This window comes from Austrofundulus limnaeus, unplaced genomic scaffold, assembly GCF_001266775.1.
Source record: "Austrofundulus limnaeus strain Quisiro unplaced genomic scaffold, Austrofundulus_limnaeus-1.0 Scaffold9, whole genome shotgun sequence".
Taxonomy (NCBI): domain Eukaryota; kingdom Metazoa; phylum Chordata; class Actinopteri; order Cyprinodontiformes; family Rivulidae; genus Austrofundulus; species Austrofundulus limnaeus.
The window spans coordinates 1,070,008-1,090,288 of NW_013952411.1; the positions used below are offsets into that span (position 1 = coordinate 1,070,008).

General features: G+C 39.0%; 1 protein-coding gene across 2 annotated transcripts in view; it reads right to left on the reverse strand.

Annotated features, from left to right (window-relative positions):
- Positions 1-19,863, reverse strand: part of atf2 (activating transcription factor 2) — a 24,053-nt gene extending 4,190 nt beyond the window's left edge. Inside the window, exons 1-11 of one of the 2 annotated variants that reach the window (XM_014001409.1) lie at positions 19,720-19,863; positions 19,056-19,128; positions 17,996-18,092; positions 17,801-17,919; positions 17,594-17,716; positions 17,144-17,322; positions 16,143-16,257; positions 12,609-12,701; positions 8,310-8,534; positions 5,087-5,293; positions 2,786-2,891 (exon numbers count right to left, since the gene is read on the reverse strand). In XM_014001409.1, the coding sequence (XP_013856863.1) occupies positions 2,786-2,891; positions 5,087-5,293; positions 8,310-8,534; positions 12,609-12,701; positions 16,143-16,257; positions 17,144-17,322; positions 17,594-17,716; positions 17,801-17,919; positions 17,996-18,092; positions 19,056-19,103 (1,312 nt within the window). In that variant the 5' untranslated portion in view covers positions 19,104-19,128; positions 19,720-19,863. The other variant, XM_014001408.1, reaches the window with a different exon arrangement.
- Positions 19,864-20,281: the final 418 nt, after the last annotated feature.

Genomic DNA, 20,281 nt, shown 5'->3' on the forward strand with positions numbered 1-20,281 from the left:
ACACACACACACACACACACACACACACACCAGCAGTACGTCCTGCACAGCGGGAGGGGAGGAGGGGGAAAAAAAAAGGCAGAAACACAAGGGGGCAGCTGCAGCCCTAACGGACCAAACAAGACCCAACACTTTTATTCCTGATTTAAACTAGCATCTTGTGAGCAGCTGCAGCTGTATGTTTTTATTTTTTTCTGTCAGGCTGTCGCGGAGCGCTCCACCTCCTCCGTCCGGTGCTGGTGTGGTTTGAGGCGGACAGCTCAGCCGAGGCTGCTGGAGCTGGAGCTCAAGGTTCTGACCAGAGTTATCTTTTCACGGGTGGGAGTAAGATACATTTTAAAGAGAGAGAGAGAGAAATTGAAAAGAAGGTTTAATTCTGAACAGACTGACAACTTAACAGCTAATCAAAGTGGAGCCAAGACTTACTTAAAACAACTTAAAACTGCAAATAATTTCAGATTACATTTAGTAAARCAATCTGTCACCTTTGTCAGAAATGGCCCAGAATGCACTGGAAGTGCTACAGCTAACAGCTGATGTTGCTATTTATGCTTGAAAATAATCATAAACCTCTGTGTAGGTAACTCTGAAACATGAAACTGAAAGTGGCATATTTATAAAATAAAAAAAAAGATAAATAATAAAATAAATCACTATGATTTTTTTTTAGACTAGAGTTGTTTTAAAACATGAAACTCCCTTTTACCTAAGCCCTAGTAGCTAGCTTGTCAAGCCAGTCAAAATGAAACATTTTACTAGAGCTCGGCGATATGATCAAAATGTTTTATCACGGTATTTTCAACATTTTCACCGGTTTCACGGTATTTGACGGTATTTTTCTTTTCATCACAGCTCAGCTGATAATAAAATGTACAAACCCTGCTTATTGACTTTTTTCTTTTACTGTACCTCTGTCTGTGTCGCTGTTTCCCTCCTCTGTGTCTGTTCTTCTCTGACTGGTGGTTGCAGACAGTAATCACGCATTTTGGTCCAGTCGTGAAGGAAGAGGGTTAAGAAAAGATTATGATCGGGTTTATTGTTTTATGTTATTTATTAAAGCTTATCAGCACGACTCACCTTGCACACCAGTCAATTCCAACTCCACTACGAACTATTTCCCGCAGGCTTTTCACAATAGAACCACGTTAAGTCTCCATCAGCATAACTGTGCACGTCACTGAAGAGGTGTTTACTACATTCAGCGACGGCGAAAACGGGATGTTTTTTTAAACATCAGTCAATATAAGCAGCGGAATCGCCACCCGTGTCTGTAACTAGCTGCTCCAAACATTAGCATGCTAACGCACACAGCGGTGCAGCAAGGAAAAATGTCCCCCGGGAAACAACAGTTCACTGGCGGCCGCGACAAAACGTTCCGCTATTTAAACCGGAATGTCCGGTATTCAAAAAATTTATATCATAACAAAAATAAAAACCGGTATTTGGTACAAAATGGTATACCGCCCAGCACTATGTTTTACCCAAACTGAGGTTGTTGAAAACGACATCTACAGCAGGTAAGATATTAATTGTTCATAACGTTTCCACTTTGAAAACTCTGAGCTTTTCTTTTCAGTTTTAGAAAACAAATACAACTGTTTGAATTTTAATAAAACAGCAATCTTTAAACATCCTGTTTTCAATCAGTTCCTCCAAGGTTTTGTATGACAATCACATTGAAAATCGAATGTTTCTTCTTTCCTCACTCTCACATATACTGGTCTTCTGTCCATCTTTTTAGAAAACCTCCCATTTTAAACACATCAACTGAGATGCTTGGATGAGGTTCTATTTTTCAAAGCGAGAAGGAAAAAGTTCTTCAAGTGTCATCTTTCACAAAGTTACAGAAAGAGACAGCACACATTTTGAGCAAACATATGAGGGGAAATGACCATATTCATCTATGGATCCTGTTAAAAAACATCTGCACTGAACTAAATGAGCTCTGCCTCTGACAGCACGCTCCAGCCTGGGAACCATCAGTCCCATAATGCACAGGGAACTGTGTCTGTGGGACGGAAGGCAATAAGAGATGCATAATGAACGGTATGGCTTGGCGGACACTTCACAATGAGAATATTCTGCAGTCTTGTCAAGACTGCTGCTTTAATGGACTCATTCCAGTGGCAATCACTGTCAATACAAGTCAGGCGAGGTGTTTAGAGGACAGTGTGGAAGTGGTGTGGTGCATTCTGGTGAGTTATGACCACAAAATCAAAATGACAGAGCCTCGGTCTGAGGAAAACGAAGAAAAATAGGTCGTATGATTCTAAATGAGACCATGTGATGGCACTCTGCAGACCAGGCAGACAACAAGAAATTTAGATTAAGAGGCTCCAAATGGCAGAATTTGTAAAGATTATCACTGTAAGCTGACTACATTAAAATAAAAACAATTATATAAATTACTATGAATAAATATGAAGAATAATCAATTGTGCTTAAGAAAGTCATTAAGAACAGAGTTTATGGCTGTCCTTCTTGGAGAGTACAGCAGACATTTAACTTCATGTAACAAATGTTGATCTAGATATCAAATGAGACAAAATGTTTCGTATGCCAGCTGTGGCCTCTTAGAGAAGTGAAACAACACTGGCATCAAGACAAAATACGTTTACCCACACACGTTTGAAGTTCTACTAAGTTTTAGAGAAAAAGAAAAAGAACCCAGCATATCTAAAGTTTATTTCTGCTTGGCCTCAAGCAAGACGTGTCCTTAACTTGAGCCTATTTTAGACAAGTTTGATTCGAAGCCTCGGGCAGAGAATAATGGAGCATTACTCACTGTGATAGCCAGACTTCTTCTGCATGGCGGTTACGGGGCAATCTTTATGAGCCAGAAGAAGCTGCTTCAGCTGAGCCACTTCGTTTCTCAGCAGGGTGACTTCATTCTTGAGGAAAGACGAGACATTCCGCCGAAAGAAACAAACAAAACGTCACTCTTCAGAAAAGATATTTCCACACTCTATAAATCAGAGTCAAGCAATTGTCACACTTAATGACAGATGTATTCTTTCTTTTGAAGAAATTCAAGGCTAAATGTATTAAGACTGATGTATTTTCAGAACAGTTTTTAAGCATTTAGCACACAGTTGCACAGGATTAATTTTGTTGCAATTTGCTACTTTTACCACTAGATGTCACTGTATACCATTCATATTAACACAAATAAAATCTAAATGTTCATACAATCTGTAAATAATAATAATAATAATAACAATTTGAATGTGGCTTTGTGTCTTCTCTAGATGAACTGATCCATTATTTATTCTAAAGCCAATAATGGGATTTTGGGGTTAAACTTATAGGAACCCATTTGTATTTTTAGAATAGTACATTACAGCCGAAAAAATACATTTTCTCTCATAAGAAACGAACAATATATTATTTCAGGATAAAGTAAAACACACTCTTTCCTGCAAAATAATTATGGCCCTTCACTGGCTACCAACCAGAGCATTTGTCTGAGGTGAGCTGCTCGGGTTGTCAGTACGACTTCGTAGATGTTGCTGAGATTTACACTCCTGTGTCGTTACAGCTCCCAAGAGAGCTAAGGATTTCTGCATGTCGTAAAAGAGAGCCACATTACGCTGAAGGTGACTTTAACTGGATTTAGAGCGGCCCGGGGCCCGCGAAACACCCAATGGCAGATTTAAGCTCCTTCTATCCTTCTTTAAAGGACTACGGGTGGCTTAATCTATTAGTCTAAAAGCAGCCAATTTATTTGATTCCATCTGTTTAGTTTTGCTGGTGTTGGCAGGGCTGAGCTATTGTAAGCCAGATTTAAACACAGCTGGAAGGAGCATATGTATCACACGAAGCCAACACCGTATTTACTGTGCTTCCAGCATGACTGCTGCCATTTAAAACCAATATAAACACAGGCGTTCTTTTAAAATGCTCTCTGCCATTTATTATGGACATAAACATTTGCCCAAAAAGTGGCATCCAAAGCAGACAGCAGATCTGCCATCTGACATTTCAGCAACCATCTCTTTAAACTGCATCATACCTTTAATTTAGGACAAACTAATCTGGACCATTTAGAGTTAAAACTTGTTTCCAAGTTAATCGAAGCTGAGAAAATGGGCCTTGGGTGATGCTAGAAGCCCTGTGAGCTGTCTGGACTGACACCTCATTAAAAAGCCAGTTAAGGATGATGTTAAAATAATTGTGCATCATTAGAGGCAGTTTCGCTGATCAGCTGGGCCATGTCAGCATGGGGGTTTTTACAAAAACTGCTCTGCTGATTAATGCCCTCATATAAAGCGCCCTTTTATTCTTTACCACATGTTGTTCGCCTCTTTGTAGTTTAACTGCGATTATTTTTCTATTTATAACCCGATTCACTCACCTATCCTCCCCTTCTTGTCTGCCTTTGTTTAAATAAAAACTGTAACTAGCGCAGCCATAACAAGTGGTGATAACTAGATTTTAAACCAGATATGATCATGAACCCATTTATTATTATTTCACTCCGCTGTGTATCCCCTCCTCCATTTTCCGCATCTTACTCTGCTCTCATCAAAAAAAAAAAAAAAAAAAAAAAAAAAAAAAAAAAAAAAAAAAAAAAAAAAAAAAATACGGTTAGCAAGTAAACACCACATCTCATTTAATTGTCTGGAACACCGATGTGCCGCACCCCCGGCTCACACTTATCAACAGAGACAGCAGACACATGAACTGTTTCGAACTTGTCAGCATCAGATCCTAATTGCTTCTTGCGAAATGAAGGTTCAAAAAGACACCTTTCCCTCGGAGATTTTTGAGGCCATTCAGTAAACTGCTGAGACAGAAGCGACGACACGCTTGTGTGCGGCTGACATCTGGAGGATACATCTTTATTGACAGGGACATATCGATGTAAAGGGCTCACACTCTGCTGCTGTCATACGGCAGCTCTTCTTAATCGGCTTTAATGACTTCATCACCACAGAAGGGAAAAGTGTGAAAACATGTTCACACTAAAATTACTTAATAATAAATAGAGGCAAGCAAACATCCACAAACTGACATGGAAATAAAAAAAATGCTACTAAAGACAGGTTGTTTTCTGTAAACGGTGAGACAAAGATGTTGGGATTACCTGTAGCTGACCATTCATAGAGTTGAGGTCTTCAGCCTTCTTCTCCAGAGACTGGACCCACACTTTTCTCTTCTGCCTACAGCGAGAAGCTGCAGCCCTGTTCCGCTCCAGGAACTTGCGCCTCTTCTCATCGGGGTCTTCACTTGTGGTTCTTCGCCGCCGACCCCCTGTGCTTGGAGGGTTTGGTACAGGTGGMACTGGGGAAGCCTATTTAATAACAACAAAAGTGACAATAAAAACAATATAGGCCAATAACTTGATGAGCAAAATTATCACAAYAGTTTTGAACTGCTGATATTAAGGGAAGGGGAGGAGTCACTAAAATAYATTTATTTCTGTTTCAATTTAAACAAATATTTAACTTAAATAACATTTTGTAAAAACCTCAGTAATACAATGTGTTTTACACAACGTTTACAGGCAGGTACAAGCTATTCTATATAATGGTTAATGGATGCTAGTCAGAAAACTTTAGCATTACAGAACAAAGGTCTGAAGAGCTACTTGKATTAAAACGAAGACAGTTAAACAAGGACCGGGACAAACACTCTTCACATATGTAAATTATAAATTTAAAACAAAGATGGCCAAATTCTATAAATTATTTATTTAAGTGAACCAGCTTGGCTAAAGGTCCTGTCAAATATCAACAWTTTAGACARCATATGCCAACTTWTAAAATTTTGTCCAACACTAAAAATGTTCATGTTCAAAATGKAATGAAAAAAGAAGCCCATTTGGGCGAGGTTCACACCAAATGCATTTTCAGCATCAAAAACGCATCCAWTGCTTCAAGTTGGACGCTTGTGCACTTTAAGATCAAAGACGCTCATCAAAATTTCTCTAGACGTGCATCCGGCTTAGGCTCTTGGTTGTTTTWCTCTGGCGGCCTCTGTACAACGGCAGATAAAATAAAGGAAGTGGCTTTGCTTTATTTACTGAGAGCAAGAGAACATCACGCTCATTTTATTATTAATTCACCAGATAATTCAGAGACGTTCTGAGTGTGGTGAGTTTCAACACTTCAGGAGCAGCGCACTGACGAGGCTCGCTTCCAGAACTATTTTTGTCCCAAGTCCAATTTGACGAGATGCTGACCCGCATCGGCTCCACATCTCCTGCCAGGACAACAACTACAGGCACTTGATTACAGCTAAAGAGCTCCTTGTCAATCTGTCTCAGGTTAGTGGAAATTATTCAGGAGACTGTCCCTTTGGAAAATGCACCGCTACRTCACATGGCAGAGTCTCTCTGATTGGTTGAYGTGCCGYGTCGAGCAGCAAAACTTCAGATTTTCAGACTCCGGTGTCAGCTGCTTTGGACGAACATCAAATGCTCAAACTACACCTACCACTTTGAAACGAGCCACGCTAAATGTGCCGCAAGGCTTCTCGACACCCCTAGACGTRCGTCCATAAACTTTGCATGTAAACCTGATGCTCCTGACGCTCAAAATGCGTTCGGTCTGAACCTAGAGTAATGTTAACAATTAGATTGAATATGCAACCTTTATTCATAATATTTTTAAAGTTGGCATAAGTTGTCTTTATAGTGCGATAAGGCCTTAAAATGCCAAACTTATAATGTTTGCTGGTGCAAGATTGAACCCAAATGCAAAACCAGATGCAAAGATAAAAGTAAAATAAAATTAATTTATTTTCAAAAAGAGAGAACAAAAGGGCTGATGTGGCAGCAAAAACTCTTATCAGAAAAACTTCCAAGAAATACACTGTCAATACTTTAACAAACACTCGGGGCAGGGGCAAACAGACAGGCTTTGCGGGAGAGCATAATGCACCAGTGAGACACAAGACTAAGAGACAAAATTTTTAAGAAACTATACTGATGAGGGGAGTGACCAACACCTGTGGAGTAGAACAAGGAGCAGGGATGAGTGCGAGAGCATGAGCTGAACTAATGAAAGTGAGAACATGGGGAAACTGAAAACCAAACACATACAAAACCTATCAACCAAAACCCACAGATGCTTACAGTACCCCTCCCTTAAAGAACGGCCCCAGATGTTCCAAAACAACCTCTGACTTGGGTGGGTGGAGGGGGTAAAAAGAAATAAAAGAATGATGACGGATTAAGGTTAAATGATGATAAAATTAATGATGGATTAAGAGGCTCTGGTGCAGGCATAGACACAAGAAACTCAACAACAAGACCAGGAGACTCAGGAGCAGACGATGGATCAGACCAGGAATCCGGAGACTTTGCTGCAGACGAACACAGGAACTGATGACTTAGGAACCAAGGATTGAAGAGGAGTTGCAGCTGACRTAGAGACCACCAGAGGGGGAGTTGCAGCAGGCATAGAGACCACAGGAGGGCATTGCCATAGATGAGGACTCAGGAGAAGCTTGGGGCTCACCAGGGGCTTGAGACTTCAAGCTGCAGCAGCATGTGGGACATCTGGTCTGAATCCCAGGACACACGAAGGTGGTGCATCATATTCACCGACCCCCATGGAGATACATGAAGGTGGGCAGGACCTTGGAGCACRGGACCCCAGTTGCTCATAATCCTCAGACACAAAGATCTACTTCGTGGGCTGAGGAGGGCTCTCTGAATGTGTCACTGTGAAGGTGGGTACAGCAGAGAACGATGCCCACCAGAAACAGGGAAATGGAGTTCTACCTATGATCCTCTCCCTTCGAGCCCTCTTGAGGATATCTCCCACTCCTGGGAAAAACTTCAACCTGGGGTGGAGAGACCTCTTCTTCAGTAGCTCACCAACTGCCGATACCACTCACACACATCAATGGAGGTGGCCACCAGATCCAAAAACTTTGCACAGTGCCTTAAAAGCCAAAAGGCAGGGGCAAACACAGACAGGCTTTGCAGGAATGCATAACGCACCAGTAAGACACAAGACAAAATGACAAGGTTTAAAAGAAACAATATTGATAAGGGGAATGACCAACGACTGTGGAGGAGAACGAGGAGAGGGCACGACTGGGAGGGGCAGGAGCTGAACTAATGAAAGGTGAAACATGGGGAAACTGAAAAACAAACACATATAAAACCAACAACCAAAACAAAGCTTTACAAAACTAAATATTAGAAACAGACAAATACAAATATTGTAGAGGAAACAATGAAAAACAAACCCTGGATTTCAAAAGTACATTTGAACAAAACATTATGTCAGTTTTCTATATTGTAGCATTCTGACCTTGATAAAAAAAAGCAGTGTGGACATACAGTAAATACTTACAGGTGTTTCTGTGGTGGAGGTGGCTGGCTGCTGAAGGGAATGTGTGGAGGTTTCCTCAGTTGTAGGCAGTTGAGGAGCCGCAGTTAGGATCACAGCTGGGGCTGGAGTCGGGGTCGGGGCTGGAGAAGCGGGATTAGCAGTGTGGGTTACAGCACTGCTTTGGACTTCAATGCCATCTCCATTGGTTACCTGAGGAAGCTGCTGGCTTATCGTGGCTTTGAGTTTCTGGAAACAGAATTTGTCACAAAGACAACTGCATGAAATAATAATTAATAAACAAAAACAGGAAATAGCAAAAAAAAAAAAAAAAGATTAAACAAAAAGGTGAGAATTTCAAACTAGTTTGAAGGAACAACATACTTCAGTTCAAGGTATTCCTTGAATCTTGATATTGACGTTAAAACTTCTAGAAAAAATTATATGTTAAAAAAATGACAAAAGCTAGTTTATTGAAAAAAACATGATACTACCTAGTATATATGACAAAAACTATTGTTCAAACAAAATGGGAAGGACCTAGTGCTGTTTTTATTTTTATTTAAAAGTTTGAGTATTTTGAATTTATTTTGGGGAAAAAATGGCCAGATGTAATAATTTCCTATGTCATTTATGACTTGTGCTTTGTTTTTTTATTGTATTCATATTTTCTTTTGTTTGTTTTCTGAACTCTTGCATTGCAATGCATTTTTGTCCATGTTAAGTAGTATGTAACCCACTGCACATGTGTCGGTTGAGAGGAATGGGGAAAGTGGCAGGAGGCAGTAGAGAAAAATTGTTCAGTGTGTTTAAGTCTATGGATGAAGGACTGATCCTGAGTATATACAGTACGATAATTTGATTATTGAGTTAGCAGTTTTTTTTCTTTCTTTCTTAGAATCCCGTTTAAATTGTCGCCATCAACATGACCAACAAACTTTACACATTGTACACTTTTTCCCTCTCTCAACCGAGTTCCCCCACCTACCCCATTCCTCTCAAACGACACATGCACAGTGGGTTACATACAACTTAATCTCCACTCTTTCTTTAAAGATTACAAAACAGATTGGATCATTTTTTTAACAATATTTCAACTTAACAGTCCACATATGTGGTGCCAGGTCCTAGGAGTTTAATCAATGAATAAATAAAAAAAAAGAAAAAAAAACAATAATAATGATCCCACATTTCAGAAAAGGTCTTAAGCAGTTGTGTCTTTAGTTAAATCTCTACAAACTTTGCACACAGACTTGGGGACATTTTTTCAGTTTTTTTTTTTCTCAAGTTAGATCAGACTGATAGAAAACATCTGAACTGTATTATTTAATTTATCTTGCTAAATGTTATTTTTTCAATTGATCACACCTTTAATCCTTCTTGACAGCATTCATCTTTCACAAAACTCTGACAGGGTCTCTATCTGCTACTAAGAAGTACTTTAGGATAATGCTGCCACCACCATGCTTCCCTATAGGAGGTGGTTTTAGTTTGGTGACAGTATCCACCACCAGTCACTGTTGCACTTTTAAATTCTCTATCACTTTACTGAATGAAAAGTTGCAACTTTTTAACTTGGATTTCTGAAAAAGATGTAAACAATTATTAACTAAGTAAACAAGCAAGAACCGTCCAATGAATTTTGAACCCAATGTTGGGATTTTGTCTAATAAAAGGTGATTTTGCGATAACCAAAATGCAAAAACAGTAAAAAAAAAAAATAAATAAAAACAACCAAGTACATTGGTTTTGATAATCAAACTCAATCAACTAATTATTAGTAAATTTGATCCAAATTGTTTCTGGGAATATTTCCAAGAAGCATCAGCAAAATCTCAGAAGAATGGCTCAAAAAGGAAAGAATCAGTATAATATGAAGACTGTCTAGTAAAAGTCTAAACACTGAATTCACTTGTAATGCAGTAGTGGGACCTTAAGAAAGCTGTGCCAACAAAGCTCAATGAACTAAAGCAAGATTGTAAAGAACAGTTGTTGCTCCACAACAGTGTTAGAGACACATACGGCCAAACAGAATGCAATTACTCCTAGTTATTGCAGCAGTGACTCTACAGACCACCGATTGTTCACTTTTTGATAAGTAAAAACTGAAAGAGGTTGTTCTGCATTTTTGCCACAATTGTAATAAAGTCATTTCGAGAAAATGACTCCTCTCTTTTAGTTTGCACATGCTGTCGTCAGATCTGTGTACAAACGAAGAGCACATGCTGTGAATCAAGTGTTTAAAGATAAAAAGCCGTTTTTGCAACACTTGCACTGATCATTTAACACAAAAACACCCCCTATTCAGAGAAACTACCTCTCCACAGCCTGGTGTGCAAGATTTACAGGTCAATTCCTCTGGCATCAAACCTTAAACAAACAAGGTGAAAGTGAATGAGCCTCTCCAACAGTAACAAAGTGAGAGAGAATACATTTACATGAGAAAACAGAGGGCCGCATTATTCTAACAGCTACCTTTGCCAGACCAATCTATCTACCAAATTAGTTTATCGTGTAATACCCTTCCAGAAGCTCTTCTGGCAGAAACAAGATATTATTCTCTTGGAATGGTCCACAGAATGAGGGAAAAGCCAGTCAGATTCATATTTCATCTCTGCYATGGAAACCTCATCAGTGTAATAACCCTCCATCTCATGGGTGTTTTTCAACCATCTGCTACTATATTACTTATCTTTATTTTGCAACTAATTAACAGCATAATCTTCTAAATTCAGCAAGTTAATTATCATTATTGTGGTCTTTGCAGCATCATCAGTCCTTGTAAAGTGCCGTCTACGCCGCCACCCCCCATGAGAGCCAGGTGGGGGTGGGGAGCGGGCAGGTTGGGCTGGTCTGTTTTCTTGATGCAGGCTCATTAGGTGTTTGCTGATGAACTGAGTGCGGTGGGAGGTGCTGAGAGGGGGTGGGGTGGGGGGGGTGGGTTTGCAGGTCAGGCAAGATTCTGCTGAACAAAAGGTTTCATGCAGGGTGAGGCTGACTTAAAGTGCCTCGCTGAGCGTTTGCCAGGATGCACCCAGCTGGTTTTCATTGGTTGCCCCCGCTCCCTCCCCTCAGGTTGGCCCTGGTGACGGCGTGCTGAGCACAACGCTGTCACTGCGTTTGTCATCTCTGCACCCCATGATCTTCAACAACTCCCTGCCCCTCCCGTCCCCTCTCCCCGCTACTCAGGATCAATCCTTTGCCTTCCAATACACAAACCCACATCGTTGCTGTTTAGCCGATAATTTCTACAGGCAGAGCATGCTGCGAACACTTACGGGTTCTGTGATCCGTGCTTCATCACCTTGCCACTGATCCCCCTCACACCACTTCATATCTCTGCCCCCCAACTATCACTTTTAATACAGGACAACATGACTGCTGTGACCCTGCTCGCCCTGCAGAGTCGTATGCAGACATGTTTCTGGCACAACTTCTGTAGTCAATGCCAATTTCTTACCCATACTCGTATCTGAACATCCAAACCTGCACTTTTAATAACACACCGATTGCAAAAAAACTATTGTATTTAAACTAAATTAGCACTAATTACAGAGCTCTCTTGCTCTGTTACAAGAAATCTAACAAAAAGTGTTTGCACAATCAAAATTATTTTGAAAGAATGTTTTTACAAATGTAATTTGCAAAGCTAACTGTTGTTACCTTGGTGCTAGCTTTGAGACAAATGCTACATAAGGTGTAAAATAATTCAAAATTTGCCCAGATGCCAACTGGTTTTCAAAGAAAATAAAGAATTTTTTTAATAAAGACTCAACAATTTTGGTTTTTTGATACAGAGAAAGAAAGAAAAGACTTTTGCTTTGTATCTTATCTGTTATTTCAACCACTTTACCTTTGTTGTCTATGTCAAACTAGACATGTTTAGAGATATACATTTCCAAATGTTAGGTCACTGTACCTCACAGTTTCCTTATTTATAATAAAAAATATTGCTATATTAAATACATGCTTGTGTGTCTGTCTGTAATGCCATGCCAATTATAAAATTACTTGAGCAATAAAAAAGTGTTTGACAGCAGAAAAAGCCATTCAAGCTAAACATTAGCCCAATTTGTGTCAGCGGCCATGAAATGGGTTTATTACTAGTTTTATCCAATTTATAGGACTAATGTTGATTTTTGACTGATTTTTATAAAATTGACATTAGACTACATTCATTGCAGAAATGTTATTATTGAAAGAGGGGGAAAATGATCCTCTCGCCAAACCCTCTCATTACCTTAGTCGTCATCATCTCCTTCAGTTGAAATGTAACAGACACAACATGGAAATGACACTTGATGTAAATAAGATAATAAATACCAGCTTTGCTTCTGTTTGGATGGGCTGAGGTTGTGGCGAGGGGGGTCCGGGGATTCCAGGGACGGTAGGCACTACGGTGACGGGTCTGACAAGCTGACAAGAGAGACACAGACGCAGATCACACCACAGAAAATTAGTCTTCAGCCATAAAAAGAGGCAAGCTTCACTACCCCACCCCTCACCCCACAACATAAACAGCTATGGCAGGCTTTCATAATTTTCCCCATATCTCAGCCTCATTAGGTTGGATAGCCTGTTATTTTGCGGAGGCAGCGCCACATGGAGATGCAGTGTGCACGCTAATGAACCTCTGCTTGGCTGAGTGAGAGCATATGGACAGGGAAGCTGAGGAGAGGATGGAGAGACATGAGTCCAAAGGCCAGATTTAGGCCTCTCCTCTCAGCCACTGACAACAAGACAGACAGGGAGGAGGGGTGCGTAGAAGAGGAAGAGATGATCAAGGGAAGGGGAAACCCACTGGTGGCTAATGTTTTTAATCTTCTTCAGTCCTCCCTTACTTGTTAAAGGTTCTCCTTGTCCCAAAAGACTGGAGATTGAAGGTTTTTGTTGCAGTGAGCCGATATCAGGAGCTATTCATCTTCTGTTTAGGGTCCCACATAGACAAACAGAACTAGTGTGCAATGAGACGAGTTTAAAAAATAACAAATGCACCTTAATTTATGTCAGTTTTCTGTATGAGGCACTTACAAGTGTTATAAGACGTGTATTCTACCCACACTAAAAAAAAAAAAAAAAAAAATAACAGATGTACTTAAAAAAAGTCAACTGGTTCCACACAAATGAACTGAATAAATGTCCTGATGCATCTCAGTAATCCAGGTAGAAAAATCAAATAGAAAAATAAGTAGGTCCTCTGGATGGGTTCTTCTTTAATGAAACGTTTCATCTCTMCTCCAAGAGACTTCTTCAGTCTGAGGAGTTTCAGGTGAACTCAGCCTTATAAGCACTGCCTCCACATGGTGGACAAACAGGTTGGTCACATGCAAAAGAGGACCATCAGCCAAACAATAGGTCGTTAGTGACTTGATTGGTTCTATTGTTCATAGAGGGTCATGTGGTCCATCACCTGACTATCATTGGGGTCCTGATTCACACTTTTTGCTCACAGGGGGCGGAGTCATACCTGTAACAGCAGCATTGCAGGAGGGGGACAACTGGACACGAAGGCCTCCACCTCTGTTTAATGGTGGATGTTTTTTCTTCACAAAAATGGCTTGCTTTACTCCTCTCTCAAACCAACATTCCTCTCTATCAAGGATGATAAAATCTTCATCCCTGAAAGAGCACTGGCCTGTAGATGAGTGTAAACTGCAGAGACCTGGCCTGTAGATGAGTGTAAACTGCAGAGACCTGGCCTGTAGATGAGTGTTAACTGCAGAGTTCTGGCCTGATGATGTTGCTTGTCTGTGCTGGCTCATTTTTTTTGAACAGTGGCTGCTTTGTCTCCCTGATGTATAACTGATCACTGTCCTCCTGACCATTAACAGCATATACTACATTACTCTGTACTGGGGAACTGGATCTTTGGGGTGAATCAATCTTTGTCGTAATGTTTTTTAGGGTTTGAAAGCCACTGGGACGTCATGCTTAGAGAATTAACGTCTCAGTTTCTCTGAAATTCCCGCCACATATGGAATGACGACTGGTTTGGGTCTGGGTTTGGGGTAGGGCTGGACGGTGTGACCTCAAATTCATATCACGGTATAAATTAGATCCCTTCATGGTAACGGTATATATTACGGTAGGAAATTATCATAAAAAGCAAAGATAATGTCATTTTAGAACATTTATTTTGCAGAAAACTGTAATCATAATCAAAGCCAGTGTTTTTGCTGTAATGAACATAACAGAAGTACAGAAGAATGTTTTACATATATTGAAAAATAGTTTCAAACAGAACCATTTCTCAAAATTTCAACAATATCAAAATAAAGTGGATGGCATAACCAGTAATTCAAGTAAAATTTCTAACTTAGACATAAAAAAACCTGGCAGACCCAAACGTATAGTGAGGGTCTGCTGGGAACGTCTGTCAGAGTCTCCCGTCAGGCAGAGTTTCAACTCACACCTCAGGGGGAACTTCGAACACACTCCGGGGGAGGTGGGGGACATAGGGGCCATGTTCCGTGCCTCCATTGTGGAGGCGGCTTACCTGAGCTGTGGCCGTAAGGTTGTCGGTGCCTGTCATGGTGGCAACCCTCAAACCTGCTGGTGGACACCGGCGGAGAGGGATGCTGTCAGGCTGAAGAAGGAGACCTATCAGGTCTTTTTGGCCTGTGGGACTCCAGAAGCAGCCGATAGGTATCGGCAGTCCAAGCGGATTGGGGCTCGGGTGGTCGCTGAGGCAAAAACTCAACAACTTCATATTGTTTCTATTGTCTAATGCATATACCGTGCAGTCCTAATTTGGGGTCTTCAGTTTCATCTGGTTGTTGGCTGGAATCCTGTTAGGGTTTCTTGTCTGCTTTCAGGAAAGCCCAGTGAGGATAACCGCACTGCTCCAGGGCCTGTCTTGTGTGTGAYTTCTCTTTCTSCCTGGCTCCTGGGTTTGTGGGGACCCTGTCTGCTCTGTGGTACAGAGTTCTGATGACTCCTAATTTGTGTTCCAGTGAACACAAGTTGAACAATAGAGCCAATCAAGGCACTAATSACCTACTGTTTGGTTGATGGTCCTCTTTTGCATGTGACCAACCTGTTTGTCCACCATACAGAGACAGTGCTTATAAGACTGAGTTCACCTGAAACTCCTCAGACTGAATAAGTCTCTCGGAGGAGWGACRAAACATTTCATTAAAGAAGAACCCATCCAGGAGACCTACTTATTTTTTCTGTTTGATAAGTTTGATAACTTGTAATTTTTTTGATAACATAAATGCATTACCTTTACTAAGTTCAGTTCAGCTGACTTTTTTTATTAAATCCATTATATCTTTTTTTGAGTGTACTCTATAATGGAGATTTTTGCAACTATTTCTTATTGTACGAGTAAATAATTCTGGCCAGAGTCCTGCTGCCAAGAAACCCAATCCCGTCTTTGCCACAGTTGTTTTTGCAAGCCTGTTTTTGCACTTCTTGAAATTAAAAAAATCAAGGAAGTAAATATTACCCATTTCTCCTCCTTTTTAACCAGGGCAAGGAACAGTTAACTTTTTTTTACTGATGTGCAAAACTTAACATATGCTTCAGYTTTGAAATGAACAATTATTTATTTCTTTTCTTTGAAAATCAGTGTCAGCAAATGGACAAAATAAAGCTTCTTGAGAAGACTGTGTGAGGCGCTCATAATATCTACTAAATTAAAGATGACATTAGGACATTTAAAAAAATAATAATAATCATATTGTTATTAATGTCAGACGCTTATTTTAAAGAAACTTACTGGGTGTATTGCACAAAACCCAGACAAATAGAAAGCTCTAAAATAGCTACATTCAAACACAGCAAAATATTTTTATGTCAAGTCTAACACTAAGAAACATACGACTGAGAAAACCTTTTGAGGAGAACACTCACAGGGATTGTAGCTGGAATATGTACACTGGAGCTTGTAATAGACGCAGGTATAGCCACAGGCATGGTCTGGCCATTAGGCAACTGTAAGAGCACAGGGAAGGTGCCAGACACCGGGCTGAAAGAGRAATAAAAACAAACTGTGATTATGATCACAAATCTGGAATAATTCCTCAAAACGGTGACAATTAAAGACAAAGCAATGACATGAATACTATCATCATGTCATATTTAGATGACAAGCGATGGAGATAAATATTTAAACAAATACAGTAACCTTTAAAAAACACAAACAAACAAAAGAAAAACAGATATTGGACATATCAAAACAATGTGACAACAAACCTCGCCTGTCACATGAGACCTGGAAAGTGACATCAGTGTTGCTCATACAGTGCTGYACCTCTGTTGCAAAACAGTTTCAGTGTATTTCAAAGTGTACTGCATTAAATATTTCTAGTATTTCTCCAATTTAAGCAGCACTATTTAGGAACTTAAAGAAAAGGTGAAGAAGTGATGGGAATGAGGGCAGAACTTCTTTGGGTTCAGTTATATTACATGAATGCTATGAAGGTGCCAAAAAATATTTGTTGAAATTTAAAATAGCACGAGTTTGGGTGTGACAATCAGTTGTTTTTTTTCACAGTATTTTGTTTCAACATTCAGCTCATTATATCAGTAAGATTCACTTGTAGAAAAAAGTTTTTTGTCTGTACTAACAGTTTAATTTTTGAAGTTTTTTGGGTTAAGATTAGTTGTCAACRTTGTATATTTTGAGCAACAATGATTGTTTTTATAAATAATAGAGCAWATGTTGTATGCAACTTAAAATAAACTTCCTACAGACCAAGAATAAACAAACAAACAAAAAAAAAAAACAAGCAAGCACATGCCTTAAAAAGTACAAGCTTATTACAACGAAACTGCACAAAACGATTAAAAAAAAGAAACCACAACATCATAACTATATATATTTTTTAATCTTTTTAAATTCAGTTACTTACACTATAGGTCTATTAGTGGATGGGACTTGGGTAATAACAGAGCTAGATGTTGGCGATGGGAGAGCTTGCTGTATTACAACATTAGCCTCTGTGGTTGCTAGAAGTACATTGGGAACTTGAAGKGATGCAGGATGGACTATAGTGGATGTTGGTAGTGAGGCTGGCTGCAAAGATAAGTCCTGAAAACATTATACAAAACCTTAGCTGCAGGAGGGCTCCATCGACACGATCATGTATTTATTTACCTCTGAAATGATAGCACTACTAATGTTTCCACAGCACAATCAGACACATACATAGCTTCAGAAGTAAATCCTAAATTAAATCAAATTGACCTCAAATGGAAAGTGAAGCAAATCTGCAAATTCAAGAGTAATTTAATATTTACAGAAACAGACAAAAAATCCGTCATAACATGTCACTAAAAAACAGCTTGTCTAATGAGCATACCTTGTCATCATTTGTAGTCGACTCGGGGTGAGGCAGAGGGCTATCTCTATGTGCGTCTATAGCTGCAGGTTCTATTTTGTTGCGTATAATAGGTGTAGCAAGAGGTGACAAATCCAGAGGTAACTGCAGAGCAGCAAAAACAGAGGAACACTTCAGCAAATGACCAGAGAAATCATACCATAAGCAGATAGGTTTAACAACAAGGACCTTTTTAATGTCATCTTCAGCTGCTTTTTTGAAGTCATGATCAAAAGGACTCGCGAGTTCATTGAAGAGCCCAACTTCTTCACAGTTCTTCAAAAAGCGGGTAGGTGTGGGAGTTTGGTCTGCAGCAGAACATAAAATGTGTCAAATAGCACAAAATAAGAGTCATCAACAAATCCCACCCTGAAAAGCACTTACCAGCAATAATATTATTGTCATTTCTTGCTGGGCCAAATTTTAGTGTCATCTCATGTTTGTGTTTGTGGACAGCCAAGTGATCTTCATTTGTGAATCTCTATTTCAGAAACCAAAAATACAAACAAATGATGCCTCATCATCTAAACGTGTTGATTTTGTAAACAATTCACACCAAAAGCTTTCACGAGGTGCAACAAATGATWTTTTTTTTTACTGTTCTTATTCCTTGGTAGATTTTATTTTAATTTGTTGGTGTAGATTCTCAGTCATTACGGACATGGCAATCTTAGGAGTGCTATTTTAAWAGGTGACAGGAGGATTTAGTTTTGTTTGTTTGTTGAACCTGTTTCACCTCATTGAAAAGTTTTATAAATTTCTGACAAGACACTGGGAGTCCATATTTATAAGTCATTACTGAGACATTTTTTTAATACAATTAATGCTCCAACAAGGGTTTTTTTATTATGTCCAATCCGATTACATCAGTGAGAATAGTCTACATAACAAAAAAACTCTATCAAAAAGGCAGTTAGATGATTTGGGAACCTTTTGCTCACATTTTAGGTTTGATACAATCTGGATTTTAAAACAAGCCTTTGTTATAGCCCATAACTTTAAATAAAAAACTGTGACTACTGGTTGTTTCACAACTGCAGATGACTTTTTTAAGTCTTAGAGAGAAAGAAAKCTTGGATTGTAAGCAAGAAATCTCCCACTGAAAACCAAATACTACTTATTATTTCAGCTGACAAATGATTTAAAGTGTAACTATTGCAGTGACTGGTACTAATGTTCACATGATTTGCAACATATTTTGAATCTGAATAATTTTTAACGCAGCTCAGAAGTTTTTTTTATTTGCATATAACATACATGGAACTGCATAAATCCAAATTTTAGGTATTTAAACTATAAATGTATTAAAATAAAGCATTTCTATCACGATGCTTATTTTACATTGTGGTAACAAATTTCTTTTAATGAACAGGTGAAAATTTCAAATTCAAAATAATCATTTAAAATAATAAATACAATTGTTCTGAAACTTTTGATAACTTACCTGTCCACACCCAGGAGCAGTGCATTGGAAGGGTTTGTCATCACTCATATTAAGAAAATCCAGTTATTTTGCCCTATAATAAAAGAAAATCTCGGTTGTTTATCAATTTTAGAGGGAACATAAATAAACATAAACATAAAAAACATAAATGTTTACAGGTTTAACTTTTGGTCCTTGATGTAGAAAACCCGACAAAAATATTTCTGCAAACATCTAAGAACTGACAATAATGTACAAATAAAAAATGACTGGCTTTAAGAGGGTCTCGTAAAATTTGGACAAACAAAGCCTATAAATAAGGAGCGCTTTTTGTTTACACCTCGATGTTCTCATGTAAAACGTTCAGATATTTCAGTTCAGAGAACCCTCTAACAAATATTTTATAAACTGCAGGTGTCTAGTTGATATTTATAGACAAAAGACAAATTAACAGCTGGTGTTATTACAGATGAGGAGGTAATCTGTTTCCTTCGATGAAATAGACTGAGCTCTGCGTTATCACCACCGTCGCCATATTAGGACTCAATATTGGTATAAAACCAATATATGTCCACGTTTATTTCGGAATAAATACATTGCATAAAAACAGGAACGCTTTAGTGTTACAAATGTATTAATACCACAGCTTCGCACACAGTCGCTATCAATTTATGTGGTCWCTTACCCCTTAGCCACAACCCTTGATTTCCAAAATCCCACGACTGTCCACAAATATCGCGAGACTTCGACTTCCGCAAAGTCTACAGCCTGACTGCTAAAGTAGCACTTGGCAATGCTTTGGCACCTAAACTTCTGCAGATACGGATCAGTTTGAAGAACCAGGAAAATATTTTCAGGAAAATCAAAGATTTATGTCAAATAAACACACCTATTTTTTTAAATTAAAGCCTTTCAATAAAGTTGAAAGGGTTTTTTTTCATTATCCATTTTTGTACATACAGCATGTTGTGCCAGGTCATTATAGGATAGACCGATTTGTAACTAGTTAAGCTCTTGTATAAAAAAGCTAAATAATTTAAARGCAGGTGTTCACTTTTAATTCATTTAGTTCTTACCTTGCTTTTGGATGCTGAAGCTGAAAACAYATTTTCTGCAGTTAAATATAATTTCTTGCTTATAAAACCCTATTTTATTTTCAGTTTTGAACAAGTAGACAAAGATTCATTTTGATCTTCATCTTTGATAGTTCCACCAGTCAGTCATAGTTCCAAAGTTGTGTAATATAT